General features: G+C 47.9%; 1 protein-coding gene across 2 annotated transcripts in view; it reads left to right on the forward strand.

The window, feature by feature from the left end:
* zgc:171482 (zinc finger protein) overlaps window positions 1-18,606 on the forward strand; it is a 69,419-nt gene extending 50,813 nt beyond the window's left edge. For both annotated transcript variants that reach the window (XM_067236501.1, XM_067236500.1), the window contains exons 6-7: window positions 4,310-4,406; window positions 18,242-18,606. In XM_067236501.1, the coding sequence (XP_067092602.1) occupies window positions 4,310-4,406; window positions 18,242-18,263 (119 nt within the window). In that variant the 3' untranslated portion in view covers window positions 18,264-18,606. The remainder of the gene's footprint in view (window positions 1-4,309; window positions 4,407-18,241) is intronic.
* The last annotated feature ends 649 nt before the right edge of the window (window positions 18,607-19,255 follow it).

Consider the following 19,255-nt stretch of genomic DNA (forward strand, 5'->3'; position numbering starts at 1 on the left):
AATACAGAATGAGGGACCACACCCTTGCAATAAAAAAACATGGTTACCTAAAGAGTACAGAATCTGTGGGCACTGTACATCAGGGGAAATTGAAACAGAAACACATTTCTTACGTAAATGTTACAGTATTAATAAAAGAGAAATTAAGGATATCTCTGGGCGAAGGGCCTACTGCAAGTCTTGCGGCTAGATATGTATCTCAATGTCACAACCTGAGGGACAGTGAATCAACCTTTCTCTATCTTAACATGCATTTATCTATTACTTTTCTACAGTCTCCAACTCTCTATGCTACTGCTATCATATTATTAGTGTTAGACTCCTTGTTATATGTTATGTTTTTGGGGATATCTCGTTGTTTATGATCATTGACCTATGCACTTTTGTAAAGCTCTCTCTTGGAAGTCGCTTTGGATAAAAGCGTCTGCTAAATGAAGAAATGTAAATGTTATGATATATATATGTTAAAATGTCCCTTCAATGTGGAATTCTCTGGCAATATTGCTCAACCAGAACTGTCATGTCAATAAAGAATTCTGAACTGAACTGAGAGAGGAGAGAGGAGAGAGAGAGAGAGAGAGGAGAGAGAGAGAGAGACAGGAGAGAGAGAGAGAGAGAGAGAGAGCGACATTCCCTCCTGTCTCCCAGTCAGTAGTGTTTGTGATTAATAGCCTCTCCCTTGTCAGCTGAGGTAACGAAAGCCATGTAGGTGGAGGGGGACACCCACACACCCACACACTCACACACACACACACACTCACTCACACACACTCACACACACACTCACACACACTCACACACACACACTCACACACACACACACACTCACACACACACACACACACACACTCACACACACACACACACGCTATCATCTCTTAAGCTTTCACAGTTTCTTCTTCAGGCTGCTAATTCTGTCACGTCTGGTAAATGGCAAAGTGTCCTTGTGACCCCTTTCCACTCTAGGCTACATTAATACTTCATCTCCCAACATGCTTTGCCTATTACCTCTCTGGAAGGTCAGAGGATTCTGGAACAAACCTACAGCCTATACATCTAACTGACACATCGGCCGGTGGGGAAATGGACACACACTCTCACACACACACACACATTCACACACACACTCACACACACACACACACACAGAGGGATGGGTATGGACACAAGGGGACTGCAGACTACTGTAACAGAGAACAGAACATTTGTTTAGTCTCCATAGATACTGAATCTCCACAGGATCATGTTCTTCATCTCTTTCTCCCACTATATCTCTCTCCCTCCCTCCCCCTTTCTGTCTTTCTCTCTCCATAGAAACGTGTGTTCTTCCTTTCTCTCCCTCCCTCTCTCTCTCCATTTCTCTTTCTCCCTCTCCGTCTCTCTCTCTCTTTCCCTCTCTATTACATACTTTCCCTGTTGCCATTCCCCTCTCTTTTATCTTACCCTTTTTTCGTTCTCTCACGTTTGTCCTCTCTCTCTTTCTATTTTGGGGCTTTCTTTCTCGACCACCTGCAAACACTCTAATTATCTCACATCTGTTTTTAGACACACACACACAAACCCTGTGTGTTTGGCTGTCTTCCATATCTCCATCCCCCCATCTCCCAGCATGTCTTACAGTAGAACTACACATATCCTTTCATGTCCTACAGTAGAAGTACACATCTCCCTGTATGTCCTACAGTAGAAGTACCTTTCTCCCAGCATGTCTTACAGTAAAGTACACATCTCCCTGTATGTCCTACAGTAGAAGTACACATCTCCCAGCATGTCTTACAGTAGAAGTACACATCTCCCAGCATGTCCTACAGTAGAAGTACACATCTCCCTTCATGTCTTACAGTAGAAGTACACATCTCCCTTCATGTCCTACAGTAGAAGTACACATCTCCCAGCATGTCTTACAGTAAAAGTACACATCTCCCTGTATGTCGTACAGTAGAAGTACACATCTCCCAGCATGTTTTACAGTAAAAGTACACATCTCCCTGTATGTCCTACAGTAGAAGTACACATCTCCCAACATGTCCTACAGTAGAAGTACACATCTCCCTTCATGTCTTACAGTAGAAGTACACATCTCCCTGTATGTCCTACAGTAGAAGTACACATCTCCCTTCATGTCTTACAGTAGAAGTACACATCTCCCTGTATGTCCTACAGTAGAAGTACACATCTCCCAGCATGTCCTACAGTAGAAGTACACATCTCCCTGTATGTCCTACAGTAGAAGTACACATCTCCCTGTATGTCGTACAGTAGAAGTACACATCTCCCTGTATGTCCTACAGTAGAAGTATACATCTCCCTGTATGTCGTACAGTAGAAGTACACATCTCCCAGCATGTTTTACAGTAAAAGTACACATCTCCCTGTATGTCCTACAGTAGAAGTACACATCTCCCTGTATGTCCTACAGTAGAAGTACCTTTCTCCCAGCATGTCTTACAGTAAAGTACACATCTCCCTGTATGTCCTACAGTAGAAGTACACATCTCCCAGCATGTCTTACAGTAGAAGTACACATCTCCCTTCATGTCCTACAGTAGAAGTACACATCTCCCAGCATGTCTTACAGTAGAAGTACACATCTCCCAGCATGTCTTACAGTAAAAGTACACATCTCCCTGTATGTCTTACAGTAGAAGTACACATCTCCCAGCATGTCTTACAGTAAAAGTACACATCTCCCTGTATGTCCTACAGTAGAAGTACACATCTCCCAACATGTCCTACAGTAGAAGTACACATCTCCCTTAATGTCCTACAGTAGAACTACACATCTCCCTTCATGTCTTACAGTAGAAGTACACATCTCCCTGTATGTCCTACAGTAGAAGTACACATCTCCCTGTATGTCCTACAGTAGAAGTACACATCTCCCAGCATGTCCTACAGTAGAAGTATACATCTCCCTGTATGTCCTACAGTAGAAGTACACATCTCCCTGTATGTCGTACAGTAGAAGTACACATCTCCCTGTATGTCCTACAGTAGAAGTACACATCTCCCAGCATGTCCTACAGTAGAAGTATACATCTCCCTGTATGTCGTACAGTAGAAGTACACATCTCCCAGCATGTTTTACAGTAAAAGTACACATCTCCCTGTATGTCCTACAGTAGACGTACACATCTCCCAACATGTCCTACAGTAGAAGTACACATATCCCTTCATGTCCTACAGTAAAGTACACATCTCCCTGTATGTCCTACAGTAGAAGTATACATCTCCCTGTATGTCCTACAGTAAAGTACACATCTCCCAGCATGTTTTACAGTAGAAGTACACATCTCCCCTCATGTCCTACAGTAGAAGTACACATCTCCCTGTATGTCCTACAGTAAAGTACACATCTCCCTGTATGTCCTACAGTAGAAGTACACATCTCCCTGTATGTCCTACAGTAGAAGTACACATATCCCTTCATGTCCTACAGTAGAAGTACACATCTCCCTGTATGTCCTACAGTAACGTACACATCTCCCAGCATGTTTTACAGTAGAAGTACACATCTCCCCTCATGTCCTACAGTAGAAGTACACATCTCCCTGTATGTCCTACAGTAGAAGTACACATCTCCCTGTATGTCCTACAGTAAAGTACACATCTCCCAGCATGTTTTACAGTAGAAGTACACACTCACTGACAAACACACACACACACCAGAAATCCTGAGCTAAAAATGAATCATTCTCCCTCCCAATCCTAATAACTGGAATATAATCTAGTGTCTCTTTAAACTCCACTGTGATTACTGCTGCGATGCCCTGGCCAGAAAGCTTGTCAGTCTCCCTGCTTCGTAGAGCCTATGAAAGATGGTGATGATGGTGATTATGGATTATGGTACAACATGTGTCTTGGAGGCAAGTCCATTAACACTTTCATCGTTCTTGTCTTTCTTGCTTTCTCTCCCTTTTCTGTCTCTCTCTTTCTGTCTCTTTCTTTCCCTGGTTCTTTCTCTCTCTCTTTTTCTGTCTCTTTCTCTCCCTGGTTCTCTCTCTCTCTCTCTTTTTCTGTCTCTTTCTCTCCCTGGTTCTGTCTCTCTCTCTGTCTCTCTCTTTCTGTCTCTCTTTCTCTACCTGGTTCTCTCTCTCTCTCTCTCTCTCTCTCTCTCTCTCTTTCTGGCTCTTTCTCTCCCTGGTTCTCTCTCTCTCTCTTTTTCTGTCTCTTTCTCTCCCTGGTTCTCTCTCTCTCTCTTTTTCTGTCTCTTTCTCTCCCTGGTTCTGTCTCTCTCTCTGTCTCTCTCTTTCTGTCTCTCTTTCTCTACCTGGTTCTCTCTCTCTCTCTTCCTCTCTGTCTCTCTCAGGTCTGCGCAGCACCTATTCCTGCAGTGTGTGTAGTGTTGTCCTGAACTCCATTGAACAGTACCATGCTCACCTGCAGGGCTCCAAACACCAAAACAAGTGAGTCTCCAACCCTCCGCACCGCACGTCACCAGCTGACCAGCGCTAACTACACTTAATCATTGCTAACAACAGCTAACTAATTCTAGCAACAGCTGACCAACAAAGTCAAAAGCAGGTCCTGTAGTTTGGTGTTGTGGTGCAGGTGTTATGGGGTAAATCTAATCCCAGACCAGGCCGACTTCAAACCCAGAACAGGAGCAGGATCGTGTTTTCCAGTGTACTCGCACATTTACTTGTTGCAGATGGAAAATACAGTTAGAAGAAGGTGCCAGAGGTTATGTTTGGATCAGGCCTCCTCAAATAGACTGGAGCGCTGGGTGGCTTGATCCCATTTCACTCAGCAGTGAAGCGAAGGAGATGGGGGGGCACGGCTCCTCCAACAGTGATATGGAAGAAATCGATTTTTCGAGGCAGAGTGGGTGAGGGAGGGGAAAGCATTTGTCTCCCTTGGAATGGAGGAGAGAGGGAGAGGAAGATACATGAGAGGGAGAGAAGGAGACATGAGAGGGAGAGGAGGAGACATGAGAGGGAGAGGAGGAGACAGGAGAGGGAGAGGAGGAGACAGGAGAGGGAGAGGAGACAGGAGAGGGAGAGGAGACAGGAGAGGGAAAGGAGGAGACATGAGAGGGAGAGGAGGAGACATGAGAGGGAGAGGAGACAGGAGAGGGAGAGGAGGAGACAGGAGAGGGAGAGGAGGAGACATGAGAGGGAGAGGAGGAGACATGAGAGGGAGAGGAGACATGAGAGGGAGAGGAGACATGAGAGGGAGAGGAGGAGACATGAGAGGGAGAGGAGGAGACAGGAGAGGGAGAGGAGGAGACATGAGAGGGAGAAGAGGAGACATGAGAGGGAGAGGAGGAGACATGAGAGGGAGAGGAGGAGACAGGAGGGGGAGAGGAGGAGACAGGAGAGGGAGAGGAGGAGACATGAGAGGGAGAGGAGACAGGAGAGGGAGAAGAGGAGACATGAGAGGGAGAGGAGGAGACAGGAGAGGGAGAGGAGGAGGAGGAGACATGAGAGGGAGAGGAGGAGACATGAGAGGGAGAGGAGGAGACATGAGAGGGAGAGGAGGAGACATGAGAGGGAGAGGAGGAAACATGAGAGGGAGAGGAGGAGACAGGAGAGGGAGAGGAGGAGACATGAGAGGGAGAGGAGACAGGAGAGGGAGAGGAAGAGACATGAGAGGGAGAGGAGGAGACAGGAGAGGGAGAGGAGGAGACATGAGAGGGAGAGGAGGAGACAGGAGAGGGAGAGGAGGAGACATGAGAGGGAGAGGAGGAGACAGGAGAGGGAGAGGAGAAGACATGAGAGGGAGAGGAGACATGAGAGGGAGAGGAGGAGAAATGAGAGGGAGAGGAGGAGACATGAGAGGGAGAGGAGGAGACAGGAGAGGGAGAGGAGGAGACATGAGAGGGAGGAGGAGACATGAGAGGGAGAGGAGGAGACATGAGAGGGAGAGGAGGAGACAGGAGAGGGAGAGGAGGAGACATGAGAGGGAGAGGAGGAGACATGAGAGGGAGAGGAGGAGACATGAGAGGAGGAGGAGGAGACATGAGAGGGAGAGGAGGAGACATGAGAGGGAGAGGAGGAGACATGAGAGGGAGAGGAGGAGACAGGAGGGAGAGAGGAGGAGACATGAGAGGGAGAGGAGGAGACATGAGAGGGAGACAGGAGGTGGAGAGGGAAACAGGATGGGGAGGCAGGAGGGGGAGATGGAGACAGGAGAGGGAGAGATAATGAGGGTTATTGTAAGTCATGAATTTATCATGATTTCAGTTGTGACCGTGGATACGCTGTGGGCAAAATGTGTAGGCAGTATTTGTGTGTGTGTGTAACTGTAGGCAGTATTCTAATGATGTTTAAAATTATGGAAATTAAATCTCTGGCGAAAATCAATTCTATTTTGAATGATAGATAGGAGTAATTTGAATAACAGATCAATCTGTTTACAATTAGTTTTGATGACTACATGGTTCCAGTATTATCAGTCCCAGAGAGAACATGGCTGCTTAGCTAGCTCGCTGCCTGAGGAAGTCCTCTTCCCCAGCTGCTAAGCTGCAGGGGCTACAGCATGTTGTTTGTTGCTATGGAAAAGCAGTTTGTATCTATGGATTTAATGCTGCATTTTCGTTTTACTTCTCCAAACCCAGTTTAATTATGGGATGTTCTGTAACATCACTGTGCCACTCCGAAACAGTAGTTTATTATATTTTAATACAAAAACACATTTTCACAGATGTCATTGACTGGAAATCTGCAAAGTAAAGGCTCACCAGTAGACATCAGCCACTTGCAGATTAACACTGACTTCACACACTACTGAGAGAGAGAGAGAGAGAGAGACAGAGAGAGAGAGAGAGAGAGAGAGAGAGAGAGAGAGAGAGAGAGAGAGAGGAGGGGGGAGTGGAGGGGGGGAGTGGAGGGGAGGGGAGAATAGGAGAGGAGAAGGGGATGGAGAGGAGAGGAGTAAAGAGGAGAGAAGAGGAGAGGAAAGGGGATGGAGAGATAAATACATGGGCCGAGTGAGAAATTATGGAGAAAACCGGAGCGAGAGAGAGAGAGGTGTGGAGTGGATGGAGAGAAGCGAGAAGGGCTTAAGAGTGGACACAGAGAGGTTTGCAGCACTGCTGACAGCAGAGGGATTAACTGCTAAAAGAGATGGAGGGATGAAAGAGAAAGAGAGCAGTTTTGGGTCAGGGGGTGAGCTGGAGGGACACATGGTGCCGTCAGGGCTGAATGGAGGCAGCAACGCTGGTCTGATGAAGACACAGAGGATGTGAAGGAGACAAGAGGGGGGGACATGGGGGTGGAGAGGTAGAGGTGGAGAGGGGTGGTGTGGTGTAGGAGTGGTAGTGGGGAACAGTGTAGGTGGGGAGAGGTGTGTGGAGCAAGGCGAGGTAAAGAGGTGTAGGGATGGAGGGATGTAGGTGGAGGTGGATGGATGGAGGTGGAGGGTGGAGAGGTGGAGGGATGGAGGTCTAGGGGTGGAGGTGGAGGGATGGAGGTGGATAGATGGAGGTGGCGTGGTGGAGGTGGATGGATGGAGGTGGATGGATGGAGGTGGAGGGTGGAGAGGTGGAGGGGTGGAGAGGTGGAGGGATGGAGGTCTAGGGGTGGAGGTGGATGGATGGAGGTGGAGCGGTGGAGGGGTGGAGGTGGAGGGATGGAGGTGGAGGGGTGGAGGTGGGGGGTGGAGGGATGGAGGTGGAGGTGGGGGGTGGAGGTGGATGGATGGAGGTGGAGGGGTGGAGGTGGGGGGTGGAGAGGTGGAGGGATGGAGGTGGAGGGGTGGAGGTGGGGGGTGGAGAGGTGGAGGTTGGAGGTGGAGAGGTGGAGGTGGAGAGGTGGAGGGATGGATGTGGGGGGTGGAGAGGTGGAGGTCTAGGGGTGGAGAGGTGGAGGGGTTGAGAGGTACCAGGAACAAGACCAAAGGTTCCGGCTCACCTAATACATTGTGCATTCCTCTCTCCCTTCATGTCATCTCAGTGTGCGTGTGTGTGTGTGAGGGTGTGTGTGTGTGTGTGTGTGTGAGTGTGTGTGTGTGTGTGTGTGAGTGTGTGTGTGTGTCAGCATGTATCTGCTCTAGCAGACAAGGCGTGAGCTGTGATCATGTGTGAAGGTGGAATATGCCCCTGACACGTTCCATCGTGCAGAACATTGTGTGATGTGTCACACAGACACACACACCGTGACGCACACACATGCAAAAACATCTACACTCTCTCACACACAGAAAGCCATGCATGCACATAGATGTACACACACACACATACACACACAAACTAACACACTAACATAAAAACATCCACACTTTCTTGACTGTTACTTTAACCAGAGCACTGCCACCAAGGTCAAAGTAAGAGGAAGTCTCTCTAGTCCTGCAAGCAGTCACTGTAAGCATTGCTGTAAGTGTCTGTGTGTGTGGGGGCGTGTGAAGGTGTCTGAGTGTGTCTGTGTGTGTGAGTGTGTGTGTGTGTGTGTGTGTGTGGGGGCGTGTGAAGGTGTCTGAGTGTGTCTGTGTGTTGATGTGTCTCTTTGTGTCTCTGTGTGTCTGTGTGTGTGTGTCTGTGTGTGTGTGTGTGTGTGTGAGTGTGTGTGTGTCTGTGTGTGTCTGTGTGTGTGTGTGTGTGTGTGTGTGTGTGTGTGTGTGTGAGAGTGTGTGTGTGTGTGTGTGTGTGTGTGTGTGTGTGTGTGTGTGTGTGTGTGTGTGTGTGTGTGTGTGTGTGTGTGTGTGTGTGTGTGTGTGTGTGTGTGTGTAGGAGACAAGAGTTTGGCTGACAGAGGCAGGGGATTATCGCTAACCGTAGAAACAGCCTTAAACAACTTAGTGTGTGTGTGCATGTGTGTGTATGAGAGAGTGTGTGTGTGAGAAAGTGTGTGCGTGTGTGTGTGTTTCTCTGAACACTGAATACCCTGAATTGGTCTTCACTGTCACCTTGTTCACAGCTGTTTGCATGGACTTGAGAAGAAATATTAGGATTACTATTATTATTACTGAAGCACATACACTGTATACAAATAACAACAACCAAATCATTATTGGGTGTGCTCAAGCCTTCGGCGAGAGCACAACCTTTGTTCTCTCACATATATATTATTATTATTATTTTTTTTCTTTTTGCCCCCCTAAAACTCAGTAAATACTTGGCCTACATAGACAACGTAGGTGTCAAAAGTTTCGTCTTGGTAGCGATTGAGTTGCTTCTATTGGAATTTACGTTCTGTTGCATGGTTTAAGCTTAAATTAAGTTTTTGTGGCGAAAAGTGAAGCTAACGGTGGCTAATTTGCTAGCCACAGTCACTGACGTTACTAACGTCACTGCGTCACTAACGTCACGAAAACACGCGTGACTACCTTTGCCAGAACATTCGTTTAGCATCTGTTAACTTGGGGGATAGCTAGGCTAACTATAGCTTTACTGCAAGGCAGCTGCAGAAATGCCACAAGAAAAGAGGCCAGGGTGATAACTATTTACTCATTTTACTTTGTGATATGACACACAATTGTGATGTGTAATGTACAATATAAGCTGATATTATTAAGGAAGTACATCTACTTTCGGAAACAGTAGTCTACTATTTCACTGAAGTATTAGCATCATGACATTAGCCTGTGTTTCCCGGGCAACACATACTACAGTGGTCTATGATGTAGCGTTATCTGTTTTCAATCGTTAAAATAAACATTCCTCACATATACATTTTCGTTGTAGGATTTATTCTGACATTAGAAAACGATTTGTTGGTGAAATTACCATTACCTGTGGTTTCAAACCAGTGTAGCTCACTGCAACGCTGTAGCTTACGCGAGAGACACTACAAAAACATCTAGCTACAGTACACAGCTGTTTAGGAAGTCAAACGGCGACAGAAAATGTTCGGCACTCCCCTTACTTAAATCAAAAGTCTATCTAACTACTAACCTGAACTTCATTGCCACAGCCTAAACGTTGTCAATCTGTTCATGAAAATAATTAATTTCAGCCTAAACCGTACAACGGAACGTTAAATCCAATTCAACCAACGCAATCGCTACCAAGACGAACACAGCAGTAGCCTAGTACTGTACCGTAGTAGTACAATTTACCGGGGCAGCTTCTCAACACAGGGCTATATCGCATTTTGCGTTGTTACTGACAATGATCGCTACCAGTGAGCTTTTTATGAATGAGCAATTTTCCACTAAATAAATGTCAAGCTTATTTACGTTTTGGGGGGCATATTTTCAGTTAGCAGATGGTACCGTTTGAATTGCGATTCCATCTTCTACTGTACTGCCGGGTAACGTCGTAGAATAATCTTCAAAGGGGTTGTTTATTCATGAATGAATGCAATATGAGTAGGCTAAATGCCTGAAAATATCATGAGAAGAGAAAAACTTAAAATGACGTTTAAATCATAGAGATTAGGTCAATTTTTACACCGGTCTGCAATAATGTCACGAAAACACGCGTGACTACCTTTGGCAGAACATTCGTTTCGCATCTGTTAACTTGGGGGATAGCTAGGCTAACTATAGCTTTACTGCAAGGCAGCTGCAGAAACGCCACAAACAAAGAGGCCAGGGTGATAAATATTTACTCATTTTACTTTGTGATATGACACACAATTGTGATGTGTAATGTACAATATAAGCTGATATTATTAAGGAAGTACATCTACTTTCGGAAACAGTAGTCTACTATTTCACTGACATATTAGCATCATGACATTAGCCTGTGTTGCCCGGGCAACACATACTACAGTGGTCTATGATGTATCTGTTTTCAATCGTTAAAATAAACATTCCTCACATATACATTTTCGTTGTAGGATTTATTCTGACATTAGTAAACGATTTGTTGGTGAAATTACCATTACCTGTGGTTTCAAACCAGTGTAGCTCACTGCAACGCTGTAGCCTACTGTACCCGAGCCACTAGTGTGAGTAGCTAACAACAACTCCTCAGCTGTTTAAGTCAAACGGCAACAGAACATGTTCGGCACTCCCCTTACTCAAAAGTCTTTCAGTAGGGAAACTATCTGACTACTAACCTGAACTTCATTGCCACAGCCTAAACTTTGTCAATCTGTTCATGAAAATAATTAATTTCAGCCTAAACCGTACAACGGAACGTTTAATCGAATTCAACCAACGCAATCGCTATCAAGACGAACACAGCAGTAGTCTAGTACTGTACTGTAGTAGTAGAATTTACCGGGGCAGCTTCTCCACACAGGGCTATATCGCATTTTGAGTTGTTACTGACAATGATCGCTACCAGTGAGCTTTTTATGAATGAGCTATTTTCCACTAAATAAATGTCAAGCTTATTTACGTTTTTGGGGGCATATTTTCAGTTAGCAGATGGTACTGTTTGAATCGCGATTCTATCTTCTGCCGGTAAAGTCGTAGAATAATCTTCAAAGGGGGTTCTTTATTAATGAATGAATGCAATATGAGTAGGCTAAATGCCTGAAAATATCACGAGAAGGGACAACTTAAAAGGATGTTTAAGTCATAGAGATTAGGTCCATTTGTACACCGGTCTGCCAAATGTGTTCGTTTTGATTCAGCCTGTCAGCTGCCTCTTGCAGGGGAAATGAGAAGACATCATATTTCATTCTACACTTCACTCGTATTTTGAGTTGTAAATGAGCAGCAAAAAAAAGATGCTTTTAAATCTATGTAATCTTTATAAATAATAAGTAGGCCCGATGCATTTTTATATAAAATATACAGACCCCTGTGCAACCGACGCAAGCAAGCACACCCTACAATTTCCCCAGAAATTGTATCCTCTCTAGTTACACATGATTCACGATACCTAACCCCACTGGCTGTTTCTGGACTTACAACCCTCTTTGCTGTTAAATGTGAAAAGCACATATTTCCTCCCAATAAATAATCTGATTTATTTTAGTTAATGTAATGATTTAAATTTGGAAAAGTATTTGCTTGAATTTCTACATTAAGAACATATAGGGCCTTATCTTGCACCCAGCGCAATTGACTTTGTCAATGACGCAAGTATCATTCCTAGTTTGCACTCAACGCAAAGCGGACTTTTCCCTCCACAGACGTCAGTAAATTAGGGAATGACTTTGCGCTCCCGGAGGCGGTTCAGCGAAAAAAGGAGGCGTGTTCCAGCGCAAACGTTCCCTGGTGCTATTTTGCAGTTTCAGAAAAACTATTCCGCCACAGACCAGGAAAAACTTAGTCTAAACTCAATGACGTGTTATTCAGATGCTATTTTAAGGGCGCAAGCTTAAGCAAGAAGACACCAGGGTCTTCTTCCTGCGAAGCTACGTTACATTGTTTTGATTTATTGTATGGCTGTGTTACATTTCTTTCATGTCAATGATTAAAAAGATTTTCATGAGAAATCTCTATGTATGTGAACTTGATTTGTAACAATTGTGGCAATTTCCTCCCACGCCGGTTTAACTGAAGCTAATTTGGGTGGCTTTCTTCTCCTATCTCCATCAGAATCAGAATTTGGTTTATTCGCCATGTATGTTACACAAACACGGAATTTACTGTGGCAGGAAGGTGCAAACAATAAACATATTAAACCATTTTAGATTTGTGCCAGGCGCAAAGTCATTTATGACGCCGTTATAATAGCAACAGCGCCGGAGTCCCGCCCACAAAGTTACTTGCGCTTTGTGTTTTGATACTTGCGTTTCAGATCGTTAAAATAGGGCCCATAGTGTTAAGGAAATATCTCTTTGTCTCACACTGGGCAATCTGTCTCTGTCTCTCTATTCCTTTCTCTCTGTGTCCCTCTCTTCCCCTCTCTCCCTGTCCCTCTCTCTTCCTCTTCCCCCCTCTCTTTCTCTCTTTCTGTCTTTCTCTATATCTCTCCCCTTCTCTCTGACTCTGCCCCCACAGCCCTCTCTCTCTCTAAATCCAATTCCATCCAGAAGATTTATCATCATGCCAAACAGTGTTTACATTGCCGACGCATTAGTTAAACAAACAACAAAATGAATGTGGAAATCAATCATACACAAATTAGATAAATAATACATTAAAGGACATCTGAAACACACACACACACTCTCACACAAACACACCCAACCGATCTAAACAGCTACAGTGTACAGTATGCTAATTCCATGTTAGTGTGCTTCCTCAGAGAGCAGACCGCTGTAACCCCAACACTGTTATACACTGCTGCTAACCTCTGCTGTTATGCACTGCTGCTAACCTCTGCTGTTATGCACTGCTGCTAACCTCTGCTGTTATGCACTGCTGCTAACCTCTGCTGTTATGCACTGCTGCTAACCTCTGCTGTTATGCACTGCTGCTAACCTCTGCTGTTATGCACTTCTGCTAACCTCTGCTGTTATGCACTGCTGCTAACCTCTGCTGTTATACACTGCTGCTAACCTCTGCTGTTATACACTGCTGCTAACCTCTGCTGTTATGCACTGCTGCTAACCTCTGCTGTTATACACTGCTGCTAACCTCTGAGGGAGAGGGATGAGGGAGGGAGGAGAAGATGAGAAGCAGAGACTGCTAATGTGTGTGTGTGTGTGTGTGTGTGTATGTGTGTCTGATGAAATTATGCAGAGCTAGGGCCCTGACCTGCGGTGGTGAGTCAGACACACACATAGACACACACGCAGATACACACAGACAGAGAGACCCACACACACACATTCTCTCTACCTTGAGTGACTGGAGAACCTACCCTCCATACCAAGGTCACCTTGAGAGCTATCACACTCAAACACCCCCCCCCCCCCCCCCAGACAAGCACACACACACACACACACCCCAGACAAACACACCCACACACCAGACACACACACACCAGATACACACCACACACACACCCGATACACACCACACACACACACCAGACATAAACACCCACACACCAGACACACACACACCAGATACACACACCAGACACACACACACCACACACACAAACACACACACACTAGACACACACACACCAGATACACACACCAGGCACACATACACCAGACACACATCCCCAGCAGGTGTTATACAGGAGGGATTATGCATCCGTGTCAGGATTCCATACTGAGTTCAGGACAAGAATAGCATGTACAAACTCAGAGAGAGGAGGAGAGAGCTGAAGACAACTCCCACTTCCCATTCAAAGTGTACAAATAGTGGATATAGTGGGCTGGCAGCACGCCGAGCCTGATATGGATGATGAGTCTGGCCGAGCCCACCGTCCTGAGAATCCCAGAGGGAGCCTCCTTCTCTGGAGTAAACATCCAGGGCTGGGAACCCCACCGTCCTGGGAGCCCCAGAGAGAGCCTCCTTATCTGGAGTAAACATCCAGGGCTGAGCGAGCAGGAAGTGGACAGTTACCAGGCAGGAACCCGGGGGGTGAAGGAGCCCGGAGTGTGGACTCACACCTGAGGGTGTCTGGACAGCAGAGCCTGAGAGTGGGGGAAGCGTTAGAAGAAAGGGGGGGTTGGGAAGGGAACCTGTGAACACCATGGCAGGAGGAGTTGAGGAGGATGTAGACAGAAGAAGATCAGGGGGAAGGGGGGAGTTGAGGAGGATGTAGACAGAAGAAGATCAGGGGGAAGGGGGGACAGTTGAGGAGGATGTAGACAGAAGAAGATCAGGGGGAAGGGGGGAGTTGAGGAGGATGTAGACAGAAGAAGATCAGGGGGAAGGGGGGAGTTGAGGAGTATGTAGAAAGAAGAAGATCAGGGGGAAGGAGGGAGTTGAGGTTTGGTCATCTTATGCCTGTACTTTGGCTGTGTCAGACACGAAAGACGTCTAGAGGAAAGGATGAGTTGAGGTTTGGTCATCTTCTCCCCAACTTTAGTTATGTCTAACTCCATTAGGTGGTCAGAGTTAAGGAGCGTCTGTATTTACCAGACACATTCTCTAACATCTCAGCTACCAGGCACGGGGACTAAATGATAATACTACAGTGCAAAACATAACATCTCAATTACTTAACTTCAGTGCTACTTCACATCTGAACTAGTGTAGTGCATAGTACAGTGCCAAAAAAAAATACACCGACAAATTATAAACACATCAACACTCTGGTGGGTGCTGTGTCTGTGGAACGTGTCAAGAAAATGTGTCTTGAGACCACGACAGTTGGATTGCACACACACTCTCTTACACACACACACTCTTTCTCACTCTCACACACACACACAGAATAAACATGTTCCAATTGGCTGACAGCTACCAGAACACAAAAATCTGACTCTGATTGGTTGACAGCTGCCAGAACACTAAAGAAATGCTCTTATTGTTTGACAGGCACCAGGACACTAAAACATGCTGCTATTGGCTGACAGCTGCCAAGATAATGAAAACATGCTGCTATTGGCTGACAGCTGCCAAGATAATGAAAACATGCTGCTATTGACTGACAGCTGCCCAGACACTGGCGACAGAATGGGGGGGGTGGGGGGGTTGAGTGTGTTTATGACAGAAAGTCTTAAGCAGATCCTGTTAGCCGTGCTGTGGAGGTGCCCTGGTCACCCCCTCTCTCCTCTCCCCTGAGTTCTGGCAGACCAGGGTGGGTTATGTGTTCCACTCAGACATGCTGTCTTCGTGTCAGAGAAGAGTCGTGCAGTGGCCAGATTAACCCTCCTGCATTTCCCTTCGTAGCGAGCATCAGTCCATCTTCTGGAGCCTCCTGAGTCTGAGTGAAACATGCTGGTGTGTGTCCCAGACAGCAGACTGGTGTGTCCCAGACAGCAGGCTGGTGTGTGTCCCAGACAGCAGGCTGGTGTGTCCCAGACAGCAGGCTGGTGTGTCCCAGACAGCAGACTGGTGTGTCTCAGACAGCAGGCTGGTGTGTCCCAGACAGCAGGCTGGTGTGTCCCAGACAGCAGGCTGGTGTGTCCCAGACAGCAGACTGGTGTGTCCCAGACAGCAGGCTGGTGTGTGTCCCAGACAGCAGGCTGGTGTGTGTCCCAGACAGCAGGCTGGTGTCCCAGACAGCAGGCTGGTGTGTCCCAGACAGCAGGCTGGTGTGTCCCAGACAGCAGACTGGTGTGTCTCAGACAGCAGACTGGTGTGTCTCAGACAGCAGGCTGGTGTGTCCCAGACAGCAGACTGGTGTGTCCCAGACAGCAGGCTGGTGTGTCTCAGACAGCAGGCTGGTGTGTCCCAGACAGCAGACTGGTGTGTCCCAGACAGCAGGCTGGTGTGTCCCAGACAGCAGACTAGTGTGAGTCCCAGACAGCAGACTGGTGTGAGTCCCAGACAGCAGGCTGGTGTGTCCCAGACAGCAGGCTGGTGTGTCCCAGACAGCAGGCTGGTGTGTCCCAGACAGCAGGCTGGTGTGTGTCCCAGACAGCAGGCTGGTGTGTCCCAGACAGCAGGCTGGTGTGTCCCAGACAGCAGGCTGGTGTGTGTCCCAGACAGCAGGCTGGTGTGTCCCAGACAGCAGTCTGGTGTGTCCCAGACAGCAGGCTGGTGTGTCCCAGACAGCATGCTGGTGTGTCCCAGACACCAGCCTGCTGTCCCAGACAGCAGACTGGTGTGAGTCCCAGACAGCAGGCTGGTGTGTCCTAGACAGCAGACTGGTGTGTCCCAGACAGCAGGCTGGTGTGTCCCAGACAGCAGGCTGGTGTGTCCCAGACAGCAGGCTGGTGTGTCCCAGACAGCAGACTGGTGTGTCCCAGACAGCAGGCTGGTGTGTGTCCCAGACAGCAGGCTGGTGTGTCCCAGACAGCAGGCTGGTGTGTCCCAGACAGCAGGCTGGTGTGTGTCCCAGACAGCAGGCTGGTGTGTGTCCCAGACAGCAGGCTGGTGTGTGTCCCAGACAGCAGGCTGGTGTGTCCCAGACAGCAGGCTGGTGTGTCCCAGACAGCAGGCTGGTGTGTGTCCCAGACAGCAGGCTGGTGTGTCCCAGACAGCAGGCTGGTGTGTCCCAGACAGCAGGCTGGTGTGTCCCAGCCAGCAGGCTGGTGTGTGTCCCAGACAGCAGACTGGTGTGTCCCAGACAGCAGACTGGTGTGTGTCCCAGACAGCAGGCTGGTGTGTCCCAGACAGCAGGCTGGTGTGTGTCCCAGACAGCAGGCTGGTGTGTCCCAGACAGCAGACTGGTGTGTCCCAGACAGCAGGCTGGTGTGTCCCAGCCAGCAGGCTGGTGTGTCCCAGACAGCAGGCTGGTGTGTCCCAGACAGCAGGCTGGTGTGTCCCAGACAGCAGGCTGGTGTGTCCCAGACAGCAGGCTGGTGTGTGTCCCAGACAGCAGACTGGTGTGTCTCAGACAGCAGGCTGGTGTGTCCCAGACAGCAGGCTGGTGTGTCTCAGACAGCAGGCTGGTGTGTCCCAGACAGCAGGCTGGTGTGTGTCCCAGACAGCAGGCTGGTGTGTCCCAGACAGCAGGCTGGTGTGTCCCAGCCAGCAGGCTGGTGTGTCCCAGACAGCAGGCTGGTGTGTCCCAGACAGCAGGCTGGTGTGTGTCCCAGACAGCAGGCTGGTGTGTCCCAGACAGCAGACTGGTGTGTGTCCCAGACAGCAGACTGGTGTGTCCCAGACAGCAGACTGGTGTGAGTCCCAGACAGCAGGCTGGTGTGTCCCAGACAGCAGGCTGGTGTGTCCCAGACAGCAGACTGGTGTGAGTCCCAGACAGCAGGCTGGTGTGTCCTAGACAGCAGACTGGTGTGTCCCAGACAGCAGGCTGGTGTGTCCCAGACAGCAGGCTGGTGTGTCCCAGACAGCAGGCTGGTGTGTGTCCCAGACAGCAGGCTGGTGTGTCCCAGACAGCAGGCTGGTGTGTCCTAGACAGCAGGCTGGTGTGTCCCAGACAGCAGGCTGGTGTGTCCCAGACAGCAGACTGGTGTGTCCCAGACAGCAGGCTGGTGTGTGTCCCAGACAGCAGGCTGGTGTGTCCCAGACAGCAGACTGGTGTGAGTCCCAGACAGCAGGCTGGTGTGTCCTAGACAGCAGACTGGTGTGTCCCAGACAGCAGGCTGGTGTGTCCCAGACAGCAGACTGGTGTGTCCCAGACAGCAGGCTGGTGTGTCTCAGACAGCAGGCTGGTGTGTCCCAGACAGCAGACTGGTGTCCCAGACAGGTGTGAACTAAACCAGTAACATTACAGCCTCTAAACCATGATTTACTCTCTCCTTGATGTTGTTCTAAGACAATGACTTCAGCTTTTCACCTTCCCATCAATGTGCTGTGTTTGTGTATCATGCAACCTTTCCAATTATTCTGTCTCGACCTGACTGACCTCCCTTAACCCTTCTTTTATCTCTCTCTCTCTGTCCCTCTTTCTCTTCCTCTGTCTCTCTCCCTCCCTCTCCCCCACTTTCCCCCGCTCTCTCCCTCTCTTTTTTTCTTTCTCTCCCATCTCTCTCTCTCTCTCCAGTCTGAAGCAACATCAACAGTGAGGGATGGGTGCAGAGGAAGATGGCTACCTTCATCCCAGAGAATGGAGGGTGAGATGGAAGGATGAGAGAGCGATGGATCAAGAAAATTTGAACTGCAAATGTTCATAATAAAGACACAGCTGGAAAGAGACTGTTACAGCTGAGAGGGAAGAGTGTGCCAGGGTGTGTCACTGTGTGTGTGTGTGATGGTAAATGTGTGTGTGTGTGTGTGTGTGTGTGTGTGAGTGATTACATCTGCGTACGTCTGTGTGTGAGCGTAAATGTATGTGTGTCAGCCTGTGTGTGTGTGCTATCAGATATTTATAGATATCTTTTAATCTTTCACAGTTTCTCTGAGGTTGTAAAACACCTAAAGGTTTGCTATATATACAGAATATATATATATATATATATGTAAGTGTGTGTATGTTTCTGAAATCCCCATGCTGTCTCGTGACAAGAGCTGGGTGATCTCTGTATGACCTTTGACCTTGACCCTGATCCTGATGTCAGAGTGTGACGTCCTCCATGGAGGTCACAGTTTAATGATCGTCGTAGATTAGACCCCTCGTTACTATAGCACCCAGACCGGCACAGCCCACTTAATCTCTCCGACTATCCAATGTTCATATTAAGGAAAAGAAATGTTCCCACACAAGAGTGTTTGAGTAGAAGAGGATATTTAAGACACTGCACATGCAAGTGATAAGTAGGATGTCTATGTCAGCATGTGGTGGTGTTCTGCGTCCTTGACACAGGTAAACACACACACACAGAGAGACACAGACAGACACACACCCACACACAGAGAGACACAGACACACACACACAGAGACACGGACAGATCCACGTGCACACACACACAGAGACACAAACACACAGACATACCCGGAGACACAGACAGACTCAAATCCTTTCAGAGTCATTGATCTACATAAATGGCCCAGGTGTGCTTTTCCAGTACCTCTGTGTTTGATGATGTCACAGACATGCAACAGTGTCAACAGACTGCC

Source organism: Osmerus mordax, chromosome 5, assembly GCF_038355195.1.
Source record: "Osmerus mordax isolate fOsmMor3 chromosome 5, fOsmMor3.pri, whole genome shotgun sequence".
NCBI classification, from domain to species: domain Eukaryota; kingdom Metazoa; phylum Chordata; class Actinopteri; order Osmeriformes; family Osmeridae; genus Osmerus; species Osmerus mordax.